At 35.5% G+C, this 22,276-nt stretch overlaps 1 protein-coding gene and 1 non-coding gene across 2 annotated transcripts; one reads left to right on the forward strand and one right to left on the reverse strand.

Annotated features, from left to right (window-relative positions):
• The first annotated feature begins 804 nt into the window (after nt 1-804).
• On the forward strand, nt 805-20,283 carry LOC127131204 (uncharacterized). The gene is made up of 3 exons (XM_051060138.1): nt 805-1,060; nt 1,209-1,261; nt 17,830-20,283. The coding sequence occupies exons 1-3, from the start codon at nt 805-807 to the stop codon at nt 20,281-20,283; spliced, it is 2,763 nt and encodes a 920-aa protein (XP_050916095.1).
• On the reverse strand, nt 3,108-3,214 carry LOC127134056 (small nucleolar RNA R71). The gene has a single exon (XR_007807836.1). It is a non-coding gene; the product is annotated as a small nucleolar RNA R71 (small nucleolar RNA).
• Nucleotides 20,284-22,276: the final 1,993 nt, after the last annotated feature.

The following is a 22,276-nucleotide window of genomic DNA, read 5'->3' on the forward strand; positions in this document are numbered from 1 at the left end:
TAGCCTCTTCGTCATTTATTGCTTTTAAGTTACTTTAGTTTATACGTGTCGCTTTGATAGTGTAACACTAGGATGGGTTGTCATTCTATTTTATGTTTTCTGAGACTTTTTGAACATTTCTTTTATGAGTTGCAAATGAAGTTGATTTTTATTCATGAGACAAATGAAATTGAGTTGTTATTCATTGTTTCTTCTTCCATGATATGTTAATTGAGAAAGTTGCTTTTATGTTGAGAAAATGCGACACCTTATTGTTGAGTGATCTAATCCGCATGTTTTTATAAAATAAGTGTTGGGGTTTAGGGTGTTACATAGTTGGTATCATAGCAGGCCGGTTCATTCGGCCAAGGTTTTTTGAACTTGTTTATACCTTAGTGTGTGGCATGTGTGTGAATAGTCTCAATTCTTGTTTTCATTAACCACTATTTACATTACTGTTGAAATTGGTTTTATGGTTGGTTGTGCAGGAAGAAATGGTTTGTATCCTGAGATCAAGTGGAGATGTGCTTGAAGCAGGATTATCAGGTGCTCGTGATGTTCAATTCCCTGAGTGTCGAGATTAAAGCAGTGGTTGTTGATATTCTTGTTATGTGTGAGTTCCTTGATGTTTTTCATAAGGATATTTATGATTTACCATCAGAGTGTGAAGTGGAATTCACCATAGATGTAGTACCTGGTGCTAGACCTATGTTAATGGCACCGTATAGAATATTTGCGTCAAAGTTGAGTATGATGAAGAAATAATTAAAATATATATTGGATAAGAAGTTTGTTAGACTTAGTGTGCCGCCATGGGGAGCGCCAATGTTATTGCTTAAGAAGAAAGATAGGAGCATGATGTTGTATGTGGATTACATGAAGTTGAATAAGGTTACTATTAAGAACAAGTATCCTCTTCCTAGGATTGACGACCTTATGGATCATTTGGTTGGAGCTTGTGTATTTAGCAAGATTGATTTGAGACCAGGTTATCAACAGATTCAAGTAAAGTCAAAAGATATTTTAAAGACTACATTTAGAACTCGTTACAATCATTTTGACTATTCGGTGATGTCGTTCGGTGTGTCTAATGCGCTAGGAGTATTTGATAAGTGGTTTTTACATAATCTTTTATTACTTATTTTGCTTGATTGCTTTATAGTTTTATTTCTTTTTGCTTAATTTTACCATATTTTACGCTTTGGTTGTCTATTTTCAATGTTCTTCAGGTCCTAATAAGTATATGGGAAAAAGTAAAGAAAAAACGCAACAAATCGCAAAGGTTTGAAAAATGCAAGTCAAAGGACAATGGCCTGCTACGGGCACCCGTAGTACATGCTACAGGCCGTAGCAGCAGAGAAAAAAATCCCCCTTTCTCAATTCTCCAACCAGCGCAGTGGAAGTGTCCTGCTATAGGAACTCGTAGCACCTACTATGGGTTGTAGCAGACATGCGTGTTTTTGGTCACTTATTTCCTTTTCCGGTTCTATTTGTTGCTGATTTGGGACCTTTGCACCTTCAAATTTGGCATTATCTCATTTTAAAGGGCATTGAAGCTGAATGTTTTCTTTCATGTTTAGAACTAGTTATAAAAATCATAGGTAGCTGTGAGTTTAGGTATACCTTTTTTACCGTATAATTTCTTTTACGCATTTTTATCAAAGTTTGTACTAAAAAGTTTCCACAGCTGGATCTGAAGCTTTATTTTATATATTCAAGTATTCTTTCTTTTATCATATTCTTACTTTCTTGTTATTGTTCTTCCTTACAAATTCATTGGATTAATCATGTTTGCAATTGTGGAAAATCTCTTTTTCTGCTTTATCTCTCATCATGAGTGAGTAATCCTCTAGAGACTAAGGGTCATAAGACCTAATTAATGACTATATGTATTATTGACTAAATCAATTACGAGAATTCAATGAGTGTATATATTAAAAATCTGAGTTTTCTTTCAATCATTGTTATGAGAGTAAAAGAGTTATTAGGTACTTATCCCATCTGAAAGGATGTGTATCAGTATCTGATAACAGATTTTCAAACAACTGTGTTCGATGACGCGAAAGTGCTCAAACAAAGTTGAGAAATGTTTCATTACAATAATAATGCAATGATAAAGTGTTTTCGATAAATAATTTGAATAAGTAGAAGATGACAAATTATTCTTTGAAAATAGGACAACACACTTGGAAAGCAGGTGTTGTCCACAATAATCTATTTTCTATAATTTGTGCGAAATTCTCGTAGTAGAAATAAATAGATCATATAGAGATGTTTGAATGGGGATTGTGACCCTAAGTCCTGTCTGTTTCTGATTAATTAAAAGTTATTTGCATTTAAGTTGTTTCAAAAAGTGCTTTTAAAAATAAGCTATTCTGATTTAAGTTCTTTTTCACTTAAGTCGATCTTATTATCCATTACTCGGTTACTCTAGCTTTACACGAGTAAGATAGAATTCGGTACTTAACCATTGGTCTCTAAGGTTCGCTACTTTTTATACTACTCTGACATTTACTATATGCTTGCGGCATGTCAAGTTTTTGGCGCCATTGTCGGGGACCAATTACATTAATATTTAAATTTTGTCTGATCATCGTATAGACTAGAGTTTTATTTTTCTATTTAAGTTTTCCCGTTAATTTTGAATGCGAAGAACGCGTTGTGATGACAATTCAGTCGAACTCGTTAATAAGATTGAGCGCTTTTTACGAGAAAGGCATCAAACTCAAAGGAAGCCCATAACGGTTGCACCAATTATTGATACGAAGCCTTTTAAAGATTATGTGGTTCCTACGGAAGAGGAACCACACTATAGTATCGTGCACCCGCGTATTGAGGCAAATAATTTCGAGCTTAAACCTTCATTGATAGGTATGGTGCAATAGGACCAACTTTCAAGGTTACCTTCGGAGAGCCCAAACTTACAACTATTAATTTTTGTCGATAATTGTGGTACTATTAAGGAAAATGGCATCAACCAGAACGTTATTTGCCTAAGACTATTTCCCGTCTCTCTAAGACCAATCATATGCTTGGCTTCAATCCTTGCCTGCTAATTCCATCATTTCTTGGGCTCAATTGAAAGCTGCTTTTTTTTGCGCGGTACTTTCTGTCGAGTAAGACAACCCAAGTTAGGAACGAGATAAATAATTTTAGATAAGAAGAGGGGTAATCTTTGTTTGACGCGTGGGAGTGTTTTAAGGACTTGTTAAGGCTTTGCCCTTTCCATTGGCTTGAAAAATGGATTATAATCCACACTTTCTATAATGGTCTCCTTTATTCCACAAGGATGATCCTTGATGCGACTTCTGGTGGAGCCCTTATGAATAGTCCATAAGATGTGGCTTATAATCTTATAGAGGAAATGGCCAAGAACCATCATTCTTGGGGAAGCGCGCGACAAGTTGTCGCTAAGCCTACTCACAAAATTCGTGGTATGTATGAGGTTAATGTGTTTGATCACATGAACACTAAGGTATACACTATTCACAAAATATAGAAAGTATAAGTGTTTCACCTTCCACACCTACTATTCTAGCCCATATTGCTACGGTTTCCCCCGCCACACTCTACTGTGAGATATGCTGAGTTAATGGGCATACCGATAGAGATTGTCAAATGATCCTCACGGGAGGATCTATCCAAGAGAATTCCAATTTTGTGAATAATAACCAAAGGGGAAACCCTTACTCTAACACCTACAATCTGGGTTTTCCCTCTTCCCTATAAACTAATTGTTCATTTCCCACCAAGACTTGTGAAACAACCCCAAGATTATAGGTGTTAAAGTAAGGCTTGTGAACAATAACCAAAGGGGAAACCCTTACTCTAACACCTTTCTCTTATAGGAACAACAATCTCAACAAGCCATGGGACCTCCGGGTGTCCAAAAGTCTACACAACCCGAACCTAAGAGGTCTAATCTTGAACTTATGATGGAGAATTTCGTTTTGAGACAAACCCATTAAAATAATGAGTTTAGAAACCAAAAACTCCTCACCAATGAGACGCTTGGGCAATTGATCACTAAGATAGATAATGTTGTCACTCATACCAAGATGTTGGAGACCTAAATCTCCTAAGTAGCACAACATCAAGCCGATTCTTCCGTCCCTCCCGGATCATTTCCGGGGCAGCCCGAACAAAATCCTAAGGGACATTTGATTGTCGTGACAACCTAAAGTGGTAAATAAGTTGGAATTCTTAGTTATAAAGAGATAGAGGTTGAAGTTAGTGTACAAACACCGCCCAAAAAGGAGGTTGTTGAAGAGGTTGAGAAGGAAACACCCTATGTTTCTCCTTTTCCCTATAAACCCATTATTCCTTTCCCACAAAGGCTTATGAAAGCCAAGGTGGATGCCTAATTAATTAATTTTTTTGGAAATTCTAAAGAAGATCCACCCCAATGTGCCTTTCACCGAGGCACTAACCTAAATTCCCTCATATGCCAAGTTCTTAAAGTAGATCCTTTCCAATAAAAGAATGCTAGAGGACCATGAGACCATGGCCATGCCCCTAGGTAGTAGTCTCGTACTTCAAAACTTGGTGATCCCTAAGCTTTAAGATCCAATAAGTTTCTCATTCCCTTGTCATATAAGTACCATGGAATTTGATAGAGATATATGTGATTTAGGAGCTAGTGCTAGCCTAATGCCTTTGTTCGTGTGTAAGAAGTTGGATATGTGGGATATGAAACCTACCAATGTGTCTTTTCAACTTTTCGATAGACCAGCCAAGCATCCTATACGTGTGCTAGAAGATGTCCCAGTGAGAGTGAGAGAGTATTTTGTACCAGTAGACTTTGTGATAATGGACATCGATGAATATTTTCAAATCCCTATAATTTTAGGAAGGCCCTACTTGGCTACGGAGGGGGCCATCATTGATGTCAAGAGAGGAAAGTTGACCTTTAAGGTAGGAGATAAGAAGATTGAATTCATTTTAGCAAAGTTTTTTAAGAACCCTTCTTTAAGGAACTCTTATTGTTTGGTTTATTTGTTAAGCGGCTGTGTTTAAAAAAACCCACGGAAACCTCCTTTAACGACTAAGTTGGAAGAAAGGTTACGTGATGATACTAAGGTTGAGAAAATTGATACCCAAGCTAAGGGTTTTGAAGGAGCCTTAAGGGACAATTCTATCCCCACTAACCAAGGCAATTATGTGTCTTTTAAGGAATATGGTAAGTCCAAGGATAATAAGGCCCGTCTAAGGAAAAATAAGAATGACTCTAAGGGGAAAAAGAAAGTGAAAGAGAAAGCCCGTGAAAAACCGGACCAAAAGTATGAACCTCGTCATAGGAGGAGGAGAAGAGAAGAAGGTTGTATGGCATGGATATCTAGTGAATTGGGTCCCTTTAATGGCTAAGGGACGTGCTAAGGATTCTAATTTAAAGTAAGCATCCTCTTAAGTTAAGGGTGTAGTTGGTCGATCAAAAAAACATTAAAAAAAGCACTTCGTGGAAGGAAAACCACACTTTTTGCACTAATTTGTTTTCTTGTTGTTTTATTTTTTCTTATACTTAATAAAAAGCTCATGAAGGAGGATAAAACAAGACAAGGAGCAGTCTTGGATGATGTCCGAGCAATGATGCAATAACTCATGTTGCGGTTCCCACCTCCCGAGTGAGGTTCTTGTGAGTTCTATTCCCTCTTTCTTACGCCAAAACATTGAGGAAATTTTTTAATTCAAGGTTGAGGGGTGATACTTCTTTATTTTCTTGCACTTTTATTTGTTGCATTTTTATGTTCATGTTTCTTTCTTGTTTTCTAGTTTTCTAGTTTGATTGATGTAATAAGACCACTTTTTAATAATTTTTCCGAATACTAAGACCGCGAAAAAAAAATTATGACATGCTTAGATTATGGGGAAGATGAGAAAGTATAAAAAGTTTGATGGAATAAAGTCTAGGACTATGGGCATTGAGAATATTTGAAAACTTAGTGTAAGACCCCAATTTTGACCTTAAGATCCCTCATGCAATTTCATTATAAGCATTATCATTGGGATCATACCTTGGCATCCTCCTTACCCCTCTTTCATTGGGTTTGTTTTGGGAGAGATCACCAAGAACTATGTGATTTTACCATACTTGTATATTATCATTTTACTAACCAAAATACCAAAAATATGTCTTTGCATTTGCCTAACTCTTTTGTAGGTAAGGCATGATCCCATTGATTTATCAAGTTCATATCTAGGGTTTGAGACCCTCATGACAAAGAGCACAACCATGAATTAATCCAAGAATGGTTATGAGAATCATATATGAGTTCCATTGATTCCTACATGATATATTGATCAAGTGTTCTTCAAGAGTTTGGAAGTGATTTGCCTTGGAAACCCTAGTTTGACTAGGTATCTTAAGTAACTTCTCCAACAAGCTATTTCACCAATTGATCAAATTTCTCAAGGGACACTTCAAAATTCATCATATTATGCATATATGATCTACCATGAGCCATGAAAGTCAATAAAATTGAAGGTTAGCAAGTTGGTTGATGGTGGTTGGCCAGATGAATTCATCTGATCAAAATTGGGTCTCCCTACACCCTATTTCCTACAATTTTTACCATATGAAGATGATTCCAAGAGAAAAGTTACTCTAAATGACATTAAAAACAACTTTCATGTTGAGGCCTAGAGCTAGTTTTGCTTGGAAAATCATTTTCTATATTGAAACATTATAGGTCATTTTGTCTAAACCCTAATTTGAAAGTCAACTTTCCAAGGCCATAACTTGCTCAATTTTTATAAGATGAAAGACTTCCAAGTTGCACAATAAAATTCAAGATGTCTAATTCAACTTTTATGTTTGGAGTGAAAACAAACTCAACTTTTATGAGCATGTGATATGAGGAAACATTATAGGTCATTTTTTATTTATACCATTGAACAAGTGATTTCAAAAATCCAAATGACATAACTCTATCATTCTAAATCCAAATGACATGAAATTGGTGACCATTTTTAATGTCTTTGAAATACATACAACTTTGATGAAGACACTTTTATCATTTGAAGCTCACATAAAAACTTAAGCAAAGTGGAATATTGAGATATATGGCTTGACACTTAGAAAATTTTTCAACATGTTGAAATTTCCAAACTTCCACCTCAAAATTCTCCATGTTCCAAGCTCCAAATGAAAAAGTGTTGAACATAAAACATGTTCCCATTGATCCAAGCTTTCCAAAGAACCCAAGTTCATGCATTTTGGATGAAGATTGTTAGGTCTGCGCATGGCTTTAATAGGGCTGCATCATTGGAAAGAATCAAATGTACAAACTTCAGTTCACACTGCCTTGCCATTCAAGCTTCATTCAGACTTCAACATGAATCATTTTGGACCTTAATGCATTGCATCATGGGCCTGTACATGCCCATGCACTCATGCCATTCACATTGCCAATTTTGGACAGATTTTGAAGTGTGCAAATATCATTCCCTTTGGCTATAAATAGAAGGCTTGTGAGGTCATTTGAATCACACCTTGCGCGCCAACTTTTCCCCCCATCCAACCCCTCTCATTCTAAAGGAAAACCTGAGAAATTTCAATTTGAAATTTGAGTTTGAATCTCAACTATTGGAGATTCAAGAACTCCAGGATCCACAGCCTTGCAACATCTCCAATCACTTCCTACTAGCTTCTCAAGTGTGATCAAATCGTGTTTGAAGCAAGCAACATTAAGTTCTGCATAACATTGAAGGTAATTTTCGAAAAACTTCATCTCTTCGATTCTCACTCAATTCTACTCAATTCTTTTGGATCTTTGGTTGTCTGAAGTCCTAACAATGTAGGCAAGAAGACTGAGTTGCTTAGAGGTCAAATCGAAGCAACTCGGTTGACACACCTCAAAATTCAACTCCTCATATCTTTTATATATTTGGAGTTAGTTGAAACTGAGGTCAGATTCGTGGTCTACGCCATTTTTTATTTCAGATCATGTCCTTCTTTTTTATTTTGGTGATGGTTGAGGGTAGACTAGTCCGGTGAGGTCCACCGGAGAAAAAGATCAGAGTTACAGCTCCGGCGGTGCGTTGGCACGTATCCCAGCCATAGGATCCATCCAATTTGTTTTAATCCTGAGCGCTCATTGTGATTACCATCCCTGCAGCGCGCTGACTCGTATGTTTGGTGGAACGCGCGTTTCAGGCCACTTGATCTACCACCTCAATTAATGCGGGAGATCAAGTGACTCACGTTTTTTTGATATTTTCTGATTTTCTTTTATTCCTTTTATTTTCATTAATTCATATTAATTTTAATATTGATCCAAAAAATATGAGTTTCACCAAAAAATTTCAAATATTTTCCTCTTTCATATTTTGAATTAAAATTAATTTTTGGATCATTATTAATATTTTTCATGATTTAATTGATTTTGTGTTTGTTTTTAATTTTTAAAAATACTTTTAAGTCTTTAAAAATTCTGAAATTTTTTCTCCAAGGTCCTTTGACCTAGTTTGACCTATGATAAATCTCATGGCCATTTCTTTGGTGTTTTGATGAGGTTTTAGAAATTATACAAACCATATTTAATTTAAATGTATTATTTTAGTCTTTTTAATTTGAATAAATGCAAATTAATTGTGTTGACCAATTGTGATGACTTATTTGAGTTTGACTCTTGTTGTTGGGCCTTGGTCAAGGTTGATTTGACTTTGTCAAGTTAATATCATTGGATTTAGGGGATTGATGGAATGTACATTCCATCTCCCAAAATGAATGGATGATATTAATTTGGTAAAAGTCTTCCTTTGACCAATTTGAGTTTTGATCCATTCCCCTCCCTCTTCATCTTATTCCCATTCTTTATGCATTCATTTCATTTGGCCTATGATATCTCAAAGTCCTAAGGCTAGTTGATTTGAAAATCAACATAAGTATGGATGAGATTAGGCCACCTCTTTTGCATATTCTTTTTGTGTGTGGTATGTTTCATGAGCATAGTCCATTATACTATGTCTCTAACATGCATTAACACCAAAATTATATTGCCCGACCTCAAATAGTTGTGACTTCTACATAAGTCCAATTAACATTGCTTAACATAGCGCTAAATTTGTGACACAAAAAGGCATATGATTCTAGTTAGTGAGATTGTAAGTCTCCCCTCTTTCATGGTATTATGTGGAAACTTGGCCTTTTTTCCTTCCTTTGGAAGATGTCTTGGTTCAAGGATCCCATCTTGTGATAAGTGGGTTGAGTGTTCTCCAAAGAATGACTAAAAAAAACAAAAAGCAAAAGCAAAACCAATACTAACTTCTAACTCTTTAACAACTAACTTTTAATTTCAAGCCATTTACTTTAATGTCATTTAATTTTAGTCTTTATTCATTTGTCATTATTCATGCCATTCTAATTGTTTATGTTAATGCAATTTTCACTTTGTCCACTTGGACCATATTGTGTGATATATTCCATTTTGTGGATACTTTGTTTGTTTGTGTGGTCTTTGACCATTAATGAACATAGTAACAACAAAAATCCTAAAAAACCTTTATGTGGACTGTTGACTTGATCTTGGACAAATGAACTTAGAATTTAGGCAACATTCCTATGCTAAAGGACTTGGCCAATGCCAACTTTCATGTAACCAAGTACTTGTGATTTGAAACTTCATCTGATACATCATTGAAGATCCATTTGAGTTCATCTGCAACATGATCATTGTGAAGCTGTTATTCTGAACCTGTGACTTGTGAATTCATCTATTACATGGGCTATTTTAAATAAGATCATGGAGTGGGTAAAGCTTGGATGTAGCTATCTTTATTTGATGCTTTGCTCTTCAAGATTGATATAATTGTGCATTTGTGTGTTGCTTGCTTCTAACTGTCCAAGGGAATTTGGGTTTCTATTTACATTCTTGTCTATTGGATTGCTACCCATTGGTCAGATCTTTTCAACCCTTAACTTTTAATTTTATGCATAGGATTAGTCTCTTCATCTCATCCCCATTTCTTTAATTTCAAAATCTCTCCCTCATTTTTAAATTTTTCTTTGTTTGAACTAGTTTTGTTCTAAACTTTGACCACTTTGCAAAAGATAGAAACTTTGGCCTTATGCCATTGAATTTTCAAACTTCCTTTTCTTAATCAAACTTGTAAATAGATCTAATTATACTTGACTTAAACTTTCAAAAAGCCAAAAAAGAACTAACTCATTCAAACCATTTTTGGGCTTTTGTGCCTTTCAAACTTAATTTTTGTTAAAAGCAATGCATCCACTTTGAAATTTGTATCACGAACTACGAGGTTTTGATCCCTCATTTTTATGTTGGTACGTAGGCACAAGTCCGAAGGTCTTGTCAAACAAAAAATATAATTAATGAATTCTTTTCTCATCCCCCCATTCTATTTGTTTGTAAACATCATTTTGTACCAAATACATATGCACACAAAAAGGGCTCCCTAGGAGTACCTAGGATACTTTGGGTGCTAATACCTTCCCTCTGTGTAACCAACCCCCTTACCTGTAATCTCTGACGTTTTATTAGTTTTGATTTGAAAACTTCTTACTTTTTGGATTTTGTTCGTACTTTTTCCCCTTTCCCTTTGAAACCATAAAAGCGTGGTGGCGACTCTTGTTATTTGATGTCTAGCTTATCCATAGCTTGATGATCATGAATTTACCGCTACACTTAGGTATTACCTGAACACCTTAGGTCTCCCAAAGTAAGGACGTGAGTCCAACATGTAGATTCATACCATAATACTCGGCTCTGAGAAGTATTTCTGGATTAGTTTATATTAATGGTCCAGTATAATTGAAAAGACTTGCATACACGTATGGTTGGTTGAGAAATAAATAATTTGGGCACCAAAAATAATGAAAAGGCAATAAAGACAACTAGACCTTCTAAGTTGGGTAACCCTCACCTAGGTATTTAGCCTAACGGCGGTTGATTCTCAAATGTCGTCCCAAAGTGGACTAATAAATGCTAAAGTGCGTAAATTCATCGAAAAAGAAAAGAAAAAATGTAATAAAAAAATGCCTTGGACAAAAATTCTCGATCGATCTTGTGCATGTGAGGAACTCAATAATTACAAAATGTCTTAATATGATTGTCCGCATGAAAGGGGAAGAAACAAAAAAAGAGACTTAAGCCTAAAGCATAGTTTGAGAGGTGTGCGAAAGGGAGACTTAGGTCTGTGGTTTTAACACGGTGTGTGTTCTTGTAATACCTTCGTTGACAGATGAATCCCAAGAAAACTAGGCCTAGCAAATCGGAACAAAAACTCAGGTATGAGTACTGACATGCTTCATTTTCATAAACTATTTCATTGAAGTGAATCGCTTTATCCAAAAAACCGCTTTTGCAAGCCTTATTGCTTGAGGTCAAGCAACAGTCTAAATTTGTGGGAGTTTGATAAGTAATGTTTACATCGTCTTTTATTACTTGTTTTGCTTAATTGTTTTATTTTTTTGTTATGTTTTGCTTTATTTTACCACATTTTACGCTTTGGTGTTCTATTTTCAATATTCTTCAGTTCCCAATAAGTATATAGGTAAAACTGAAGCAAAAGCGCAAGGAATTGCGAAGGTTGGAAAAAATGCAAGTCAAAGGATAATGGCCTGCTATAGGCCGTAGCAGCAGAGCCAAAATACCCCCTTCTCAATTCTTCAACCAACACAGTTGCAATGACTTACTACAAGAACCCGCAGTACCTGCTACGGGCTGTAGCAGGCAGGCATGTTTTGGGTCACTTATTTCCTTTTCCGGTACGATTTGTTGTTGATTTGGGACCTTTGCACCTTCCAATTTGGCATTATCTCATTTTTAAAGGGCATTGAAGCTAATTGTTTTGTTACATGTTTAGAATTAGTTATAAAACTCAAAGGTAGTTGTTAGTTTAGGTATCCAAATTTTACCGTATAATTTCTTTTATGCATTTTTGTCAGAATTTGTACTAAAAAGTCTCCATTGGAGCAGCTGGATCTGAATCTTTATTTTATATATTCAAGTACTGTTTTATCATGTTCTTATTTTATTGTTATTTTTCTTCTTTACAAATTCATTGGATTAATCATGTTTGCAGTTGTGGAAATCTCTTTTACTGCTTTATCTCTCACCATGAGTGAGTAGTCCTCTAAGGACTAATGGTCATAAGACCTAATTCATTACTATCTGTTTGATTGACTAAATCAATTACAAGAATTTGATGCGTATATATTTTGAAAACCTGAGTTTTCTTTCAACCCTTGTTGTGAAAGTAAAAGAGTTCTCAAGTATTGATCCCATATGAAAGGATGCGTATCATTACCCGATATCAGGTTTTGAAACAACTAGGTTCGATGACGTGAAAGTGCTCAAACACGAAGTTGAAAATGTTTCATTACAATAGTTATGCAATGGTAACATGTTTTTGATGAATAATTCAAATAAGCAAAAGTGGACAAATTATTCATTGATAATAGGACAACATGAGACAGCCTACGTCCCATTAGTGAAATCCTAAAATAAAATACAAAAAATTTAAATTTTTTAAATAACAAGACTGAATTAATTAAAATATACTACTTCACATATATATGCTTCAAATATGTTTAAAATAAAGTTTGACACCGTTAAGACTAGTGGCCTTGCCACATAGATAAAACTTAAAATAAAAGTACATGAAGAAAATCAAAAGAAAGCCTAACAGAAGGACCTCCTAAGTCCAACAGGACTAACACTTATACTGACTGTATATAATATTACGTAGTAGTAACGATGTGATAAGCGTTTGACAAAACGCTAGCAACTTTCAACCTTGACAATATCGTAATCTATCACTCCATAGCCTTCCCTCCTAAATGGTCTAGCTCGTCGCCTGATCATCATAGATCAATCCAAAGATGCAAGACAAAATGAATACAGGGCAAAGATTTACGTACAAGTTTAAATGTGGGAATAGGATGGAAAATAGTAATATATATATATATATATATATATATATATATATATATATATATATATATATATATATATATATATATATATATATATATATATATATATGACAACCACAATTATTCGAACAAGCGTATCTTTCTCCCATATTTACCTATACTCTATAAGTGTTTATTCTAATGCATCCCTGAACTATATGCTGACTCAGGCCACTAAACGCTGTCAAGGATACCTATCCCATTTACCAAGATCAGATATCACAAGACCACATGCCACCAACGTACTCCCAATTAACAAGAGCTACGCCACCTAACTTCACATGGAGTCCAGGTGTTATAAGTCGATCGTCCCTGAGGATTCAAGCCAAGACCCTCGTCTTGCCTAGCATGCATAAATAATAATCCCCGTCGGGATTGTAGGCGACTGATCAACCTCGTAAGTCTCATACCGCACGGTAGTGGACTTACACCTTCCTCAATGCAGGTCTATATGATCACTCAACCATCTTGTAGCAGCTCTCAATCATAAGTATTTAGTTAATATTTGGGAAATATCGTATCAACCTTTCAGGTCATAATTATTATCTAATTATTTCGGTTGAGTGCCAAATCCATTAAATGTCTTGTCTATTTCTCCTTGGCGTGATCCTTATCTCTATATAACTAGTTCAGTTTATACAGTGAATAATGTATGGTTGACTTCCCAGGTAAGAGAGGTGGACCGTAAAGGACATGGTCGACCAAGTCTTTTCCTTAGCCAGATCCCAACCGAATACAACTACTCAATCTATCAAACTTCCCTTATTTCATTGGGGATCTAACACTTAATATCTAATCAATGTTGTTGTTTCTCTCCTTAATAGAATATTTTCTTAGTCTATCAATCACAATCATTCAAGTATAAATAAAATAAACAATTAGACAATTAGTCAAACAATGTAAGCACAATACAACCTCAAATTTTCATAGATCATTCTTATGATAAATGATCTATGACAATTTGAGGTTGTATTGTGCTTACATTGTTTGATTAATTGTCTAATTGTTTATTTTATTTATACTTGAATGATTGTGATTGATAGACTAAGAAAATGATCTATTAAGGAGAGAAACAACAACATTGATTAGATATTAAGTGTTAGATCCCCAATGAAATAAGGGAAGTTGGATACATTGAGTAGTTGTATTCGGTTGGGTTCTGGTTAAGGAAAAGACTTGGTCGACCATGTCCTTTACGGTCCACCTCTCTTACCTGGGAAGTCAACCATACATTATTGACTATATAGACTGAACTAGTTATATAGAGATAACGATCACGCCAAGGAGAAATAGATAAGAGATTTAATGGAATTGGCACTCAACCGAAGTAATTAGATAATAACTATGACCTGAAAGTTGATACGATATTTCCCAAATATTAACTAAATACTTATGGTTGAGAGTTTCTACAAGATGGTTGAGTGATCATATAGACCTGCATTGAGGAATGTGTAAGTCCATTGCCGTGCGGTATGGGACGTACGAGGTTGATCAGTCGCCTACAATCCCGACGAAGATTATTATTTATGCATGCTAGGCAAGACAAGGGTCTTGGCCTGAATCCTCAGGGACGATCGACTTATAATACCTGGACTCCATGTGAAGTTAGGTGGCGTAGCTCTTGGTAATTGGGAGTACGTTGGTGGCATGTGGTCTTGTGATATCTGATCTTGGTAAATGGGATAGGTATCCTTGACATCGTTTAGTGGCTTGAGTCAGCATATAGTTCATGGATGCATTAGAATAAACACTTATAGAGTATAGGTAAAGATGGGATAAATATACGCTTGTTCGAATAATTGTGGTTGTCATATATATATATATATATATATATATATATATATATATATATATATATATATATATATATATATATATATACATATATATATATATATATTACTATTTTACATCATATTCCCACTTTTAAACTTGTACGTAAATCTTAGCCCTGTATTCTTTTTGTCTTGTATCTTTGGATTGATCTATGATGATCAGGCGATGAGCTAGACCATTTAGGAGGGAAGGCTATGGAGTGACAGATTACGATAATGTTAAGGCTGAAGGTTGCTAGCGTTTTGTCAAACGCTTATCACATCGTTACTACTACGTAATATTATATACAGTCAGTATAAGTGTCAGTCCTGTTGGACTTAAGAGGTCCTTCTATTAACCTTTATTTTGATTTTTTTCATGTACTTTTATTTTAAGTTTTATCTATGTGGCAAGGCCACTAGTCTTAACGGTGTCAAACTTTATGTAAAACATATTTAAAGCATATATATGTGAAGTAGTATATATTAATTAATTCAGTCTTGTTATTTAAAAATTTTAAATTTTCTGTATTTTATTTTAGAATTTCACTAATGAGACATATGTTGTCTCATTTAATGGTATCAGAGCTGGTCGATTCAGCTCAGACCGTAAGTGTCTAGAGTTATACTGACTGAATCAAGTTGGATTCCAAACCGGATGATAACTTTTCTTTTGTGTGTTGAGTCTTCCTCTTGATAGCCTTCTAATATACTGATCTAGTAAGCGTCTTTAACACGCTTAACTTATTCTTCTTTATTTTTCCCCCAACGGTAACGTAACGGACACTTCACAAAATTCACTATATAAATACTTCACACCTATTCATTATTTTCATATCAATTTCAAAATAATTATCCATACCTTACAAATGGATAAATGTTTTCTTTTATTCACCACTCTTCTTGTCATTATCTTTTTTCTTATTGGTATTATCAAGCATGAAGAATTAGGTAAAGATTTTTTAGCAATAATGATAATTATAGTTTTACCATTACTAGTCTTAGCTTGGTTTATTAATAGAGGTTTTTAAATGAAACATGGTCATGGTTTTTGTAATTGTTGTTATTGAATAAATTGATATGCTTTTGTTTATACACTAAATATTGATTATCTTTGCCAAAATTCTAGATATAATCATAACTAACATTAAGCATTAGTTCAACATATTAAACATAACATTGCATGTCAAAGAATTGACAAAATCCTTATTGATGAATCATTCATTGGGATATAAATATACATATTTATTATGTTCTTTATGTCTTGTGGATGATTGAACCTAATAACTTATCCTTTTCAGGAAGTTATGGTTTAGAACACCAAAAACGTGAGGCGTGGTAGGAGTGCTGGTAGAGGCGCTAGTAGAGGTGTAGGTAGGAATGTGAGTGGTGAAGCTACTCCCAAAGGGGTAGCTAACATCCTCATGGGACGAGAAGATCATTCCCAAACTGGAACGAAGTCTCAAGCTGTCAATCTAGGGAATCCTATTTGAGCCAAATTGAAGAACCATTGTCATGTTCATCCAAAATGGAAGATACAAGAGCCATTGGGGATCTTCTAAGAGCTTGCTTGATTATGTTGATTGCTTGAGCTTACGCTTATTTTGCTTGCATATTCCAAAGGATGGGAGCTACTTGGATCATCAATATGATCTCAAGAGGGGAACTCCATTTGTGGTCTTGTTTCTTATCCTTCATCTCTTGTGTGATTAGGACTTTAGCCATTCTTCTTCTTCTCTCCACTCTAACCCAAGCCAAAGCTTTTGCGCAAAGATTTAACATTTGTTTTCAAACATTAGAAACCTAAGCCTTATGCTTTTGATTTTCAAACTTTCCTTTCATAACACTTATTTTGAATTGAATCTTTAAGTCAACTTTGACCATATTTTGTAAATACTCCTCATTGGTAAATATAACCCATTCAAATACTTTTTCTGGTTTCAATGGCCATTTCCTTAATCAAAAACTTTTTCATAACCTTTATCTATTAGTTTTGAGTTATCCTTGAGGTAGATATAATACTCACCTATATCCTTAGTGATGGACAATGAGTCTTCCATGCTTATTATAGGGTTAACCCCTCACTAGCATGTTGAAGCTATCCTCACATGGTGGATTTGTGGTTTTTAGGTTGAGTTTTCTCCCTTGGATAACAAGAGACCTTAAGGCTTTTGGACAAATCAATTCACCAACTCATTTTGATATTTTTACCCCGAACTACGAGGTTTTGATCCTAATCTTTTTTAGATGGTACGTAGGCAATGGGTTTATCCATTCAAACACAAATTGTAAATAACTTGTATATTCTCTCCTCATCTCTTCAATCATGTTTGCACAAATAAATTTTCACAAGATACCAACCTTACAACAAGTGTGAAAATGGCTCCCTAGGAGTACCTAGGATGTTTTGGGTGCTTAAAACCTTCCCATTGCATAACCAACCCCCTTACCCCGATCTCTGACATTTTTACTAGTTTTTGATTCGATAAAACTTTTAGGTTTTTGTTCGCTTTCTAACCATTCCTTTGGATAAATAGAAGTTCGGTGGCGACTCGACTTGTATGGTTTACCTTGGATTTAGTCAATATCTCTAATGGTAACGACTACCCCGCTACAACACCTATTCATTATTTTCATATCAATTTCAAAGTACTTACCCATACCTTATAAATGGCTAAATGTTTTCTTTTATTCACCTCTCTTCTTGTCATTATCTTGTTTCTTATTGGTATTATCAAGCATGAAGAATTAGGTAAATATTTTTTATCAATAATGATAATTATAGTTTTACCATTACTAGTCTTAGCTTGGTTTATTGATAGAGGTTTTTAAATGAAAGATGGTCATGGTTTTTGTAATCGTTGTTATTGAATAAATTGATATGCTTTTGTTTATACACTAAATATTTATTATCTTTGCCAAAACGCTAGATATAATTATAACTAACGTTAAACATTAATTCAACATATTAAACATAACATTGCATGTGAGAGAATTGATAAAATCCTTATCGATGAATCATTCATTGGGATATAAATATACATATTTATTATGTTCTTTATATCTTGTGGATGATTGAACCTAATAACTTATCCTTTTCAGGAAGTTATGGTTCAGAACGCCAGAAACATGAGGCGTGGTAGGAGTGTTGGTAGAGGCGCTAGTAGAGGTGTAGGTAGGAATGTGAGTGGTGAAGCTACTCCCGAAGGGGTAGCTAACATCCCTATGGGACGAGAAGATCATTCCCAAACTGGAACGAACTATCAAGCTGACACTCGAGATGTTCGCGAACTTGCTGCGGTTGTGTTAGTTCAAACACAACAAAATGCTCAAATCCTGCAAATCACTCGTGATCATCAACTTTTTCAGCAACAACAAAGAGAAATTGTGCATGAAGATACAAGATTGAACTCGTTTCTGAGAGGTAAACCACTACAGTTTTGTGGTGACTTTAATCCGGAGGGTGCTGAGAAATGGTTGCAAGAGATAAAAAATATATTTTCTTTCACTCACTGTAGAGAGAATAGAAGAGTCGGTTATGCAACATTCATGCTAACAGGCGACGCTGAAGCCTGGTGGAGAGGAAAACATAGATTATTGGAAGAGGAAGGAAGAGAGATCAACTGGATCATGTTCAAAGAAGAATTTTTGGGGAAGTATTTTCCAAAGCTATGTAGGAAAGAGAAGGAGAGAGAATTCCAGAACCTGTGTCAAGGTATGATGACGGTGGGAGAGTATACTAGGAAGTTTGAATCCTTGCTAAAGTATTCTGAATTTTACCGCTTGCATCCAAGGGAAGAATGGATGTGTGAAAAGTATCAAGATGGATTGAAATATGATATCCAGAGGGCGGTTCTACCTCTGCATATTATGCGCTTTGGTGAGCTGATAGAAAGATGTTTGGAGTTAGAAGGAATTGACAATAGGAAGAATCAATATGGATCAGGAGTACCAACCCGAAACAACAATCACAAGGGCCATTTTAACCGAGGCCATGGAGGAAGGACCCAACAAGGGGGTAGGCCATATCAAAGGCCTACACCATATCATAACCAGGATTCTAGGAGGTTAATGTTCAAGTGTTACAGTTGTGGAGGGGCACATCTTAACAAAGATTGTCCAAATATAAATATTGGAGCTTGTTTTCATTGTGGTCAGAAGGGCCATTTTCTCAAAGATTGTCCCCAAGGACAAAATCAACCAACAAGCCAGAAGAGCGTCCTAATAAACAATAACAATGTAGGGAGAGCAAGGAACGGAGGCCCAAATGTTGGTCAAGGACCTCATAATCAGAATAAGCCAACCACAGGAAGAGTATTTGCAATTAGAGGAGCTGACATCTCAAAGTCAGATGGGTTAATCCAAGGTATGTGTCTAATTGGAGATAAGTTGGTATCAATATTATACGATTCAGGAGCTACACATTCATTTATATCTACATCTTGTACGGAAATTTTGGGATTTGAAATTGTTGATCTCAACTATAAGTTGACCATTACAACTCCCTTGGGAGAAAGAATGGTTACTTGTTCAATCTGTGCAGACAACCCTGTGATTTTAGAAAATAGAAGATTCTTAGTAGATCTTGTAGTACTTCCGCTAAAAGACTTAGATGTCTTCTTAGGAATGGATTGGTTATCAGCCAACGATGTAAACTTGGGGTGCAAGAAGAAAATTTTAACGTTTGGAGAAGATAGTGGAGAAGTCATAAAGGTGGAAACTCTCACCCAAAAATTTATGATGTTATTCTCTATGTCGGAAGGAGAAACCCCTAGTGTTGAAAATCTTCCAGTGGTCTGTGAATTCCCGGAAGTTTTTCCAGAAGAGGTTCCAGGTTTACCACCGGTTAGGGAAGTGGAGTTTTCTATAGACTTGGTTCCAGGCACTGGACTAATTTCTATATCTCCTTATCAAATGTCACCCTCAGATATGGCTGAGTTAAAGAAACAGTTAGACGAGATGTTAGAGAAGGAATTTATTAGACCGAGTGTATCGCCATGGGGAGCTCCAGTCTTGTTTGTTAAGAAGAAGGATGGTTCTTCTAGACTTTGTGTAGATTACAGACAACTTAATAAAGCTACTGTAAAAAACAAGTATCCTTTGCCTATAATCGATGACTTGATGGACCAGTTAAAGGGAGCATCGGTATTCTCGAAGATTGACTTGATGTATGGATATCATCAGATCAGGGTGAAGGAGGATGATATTCCAAAAACAGCTTTCAGATCCCGTTATGGACACTATGAGTACTTAATAATGCCATTTTGTTTGACTAATGCTCCAGCAGTATTCATGGATTACATGAATAGGATCTTTAGGTCATACTTAGATCAATTTTTTGAAGTTTTCATCGATGACATTTTGATTTATTCCAAGAATGAGGTAGAGCATGAAGGACATTTGAGAATTGTGCTACATATATTAAAGGACCACCAATTGTACGCGAAATTCTCGAAATGTGAATTTTGTTTGAAGGAGGTGCAATTTCTTGGTCATGTTATTAGTAAAGAAGGTATTGCAGTAGACCCGAGTAAAGTTGAAGCAGAAACAAAGTAGGAAAGTCCAAAGAATGTTGGTGAGATTCGAAGTTTTCTTGAACTAGCTGGATATTAGCGGAGGTTCATCGAAGGATTCTCAAAGATCGCTTTGCCTATGACTCAGTTAACGAGGAAGGGTAAGAACTTTGAATGGACAAACGAGTGTGAAGAAAGTTTTCAGAAGTTGAAGGAAAGATTGACTTCATCACCAATACTCATCTTACCAAATGCGTTAGGATGATTCGATGTGTATTGTGATGCGTCATACCAAGGTCTTGGTTGTGTGTTGATGCAAGAAAGGAAAGTGATAGCTTATGCATCAAGACAGTCGAAGGTGCACGAGATTAACTACCCAACTCACGACTTAGAGATAGCAGCAATTGTGTTTGCCTTAAAAATTTGGAGGCATTATCTTCATGGATCAAAGTTCACTGTGTTAAGTGATCACAAAAGCCTGAAGTATTTATTTGATCAGAAAGATCTAAACATGAGACAAAGGCGTTGGATGGAATTTTTAAAGGACTATGATTTTGAGTTACAATATCATCCAGGAAAGGCCAATGTTGTAGCAGACGCCTTGAGTCAAAAGACACTTCATGTATCTGCAATGATGTTGAAGGAAGAAGAGTTGATTCACCAATTCGTGGATTTAAACTTAGAAGTACATCATAGTGAAGGAAGTATGTTCATAGGCATTATTGTCTTGTCTAATGAATATCTAAAATGGATCAAAGAAGAACAACAACTTGATGACCAATTAATGAATATAAAGGAAACTATCAAAGATGGTCAAAATGGGGATTTTAACATAAGGAGTGATAGAATCCTAAGGTTTGGAGAAAGGTTGTGTATACCTCAAAACTAAGATATTCGAAAGTTGTTCTTGGAAGAAGGCCACAAAAGTAAGATGAGTTTTCATCCAGGAGCCACAAAGATGTATCAAGATTTGAAGAAAATGTTTTGGTGGTTTGGAATGAAGAAGGATATATCAGAGAATGTTCAAAGTTGTTTGATATGTCAGAAGGCAAAGATTGAACATCAAAGGCCAGCTGGATTGTTACAACCTTTAGACATTCCGAAGTGGAAGTGGGATGGAATAGCTATGAATTTTGTAACTGCTTTCCCCAAAACTCAGAAGAAGCATGATGTAATTTGGGTAATCATTGATAGGTTGACAAAGAGTGCATATTTCATTCCCATCAATCAAACGTTTAGCTTAGAGAGACTAGCTCAGATATATGTAAAGTAAATTGTTAGATTACATGGGATACCTACAAGTATAGTCAGTGATAGAGATCCCAGATTCACATCAAAGTTTTGGCGTCAGTTGCATTTAGAGGTAGGAACCAAACTAAGGTTAAGTTCAGCTTATCATCCCCAATCAGAAAGTACAATTCAGTCGTTAGAAGATCTTCTAAGAGCTTGTACTCCTGAACACAAAGGAAGTTGGGATGAGTTCTTACCATTGATTGAGTTTACTTACAACAATAACTTTCACTCAATTATTGGCATGGCTCCATATGAAGCATTGTATGGACGAAGGTTTCGAACGCCTTTATGTTGGTATGAAGTTGGAGAAAATAAAATACTGGGTTCAGAATTTGTGCAACAAATAATAGAACAGGTTAAGCTTATTAGAGAAAAGATGAAAGCTGCACAAGATCGTCAAAACACTTATAGTGATAAAAGGAGAAGACCTTTGGAGTTTGAGGCAGGAGATCACGTGTTCATTAGGGTAACTCCTAGAGCGGGAATTGCACGAGCAATCAAAACTAGGAAGTTAACACCAAGGTTTATCAGGCCTTTTCAAATTCTACGACGGATTGGACCTGTAGCATACCACATTGCTTTGCCGCCAAACCTGTCTAATCTTCATGACATATTCCATGTATCACAACTAAGGAAGTATTATCCTGACCCTTCACATGTCATTGAGCTTGAAAGTGTGGAACTTTGAGATAACCTAAAATATGAGGCTTTACTTGTTAAAATTTTAGATCATCGAATTAAGG

The sequence above is a fragment of the Lathyrus oleraceus genome, chromosome 3, assembly GCF_024323335.1.
Source record: "Lathyrus oleraceus cultivar Zhongwan6 chromosome 3, CAAS_Psat_ZW6_1.0, whole genome shotgun sequence".
Lineage (NCBI taxonomy): Eukaryota > Viridiplantae > Streptophyta > Magnoliopsida > Fabales > Fabaceae > Lathyrus > Lathyrus oleraceus.

Coding starts and splice junctions, on each gene's coding strand:
- LOC127131204 (XM_051060138.1), top strand. CDS start 805: ATGTTATTGCTTAAGAAGAAAGATAGGAGCATGATGTTGTATGTGGAT. Junction 1,061..1,208: donor CTATTCGGTGATGTCGTTCG/GTGTGTCTAATG, acceptor AATGTTCTTCAG/GTCCTAATAAGTATATGGGA. Junction 1,262..17,829: donor AAACGCAACAAATCGCAAAG/GTTTGAAAAATG, acceptor TATCCTTTTCAG/GAAGTTATGGTTCAGAACGC.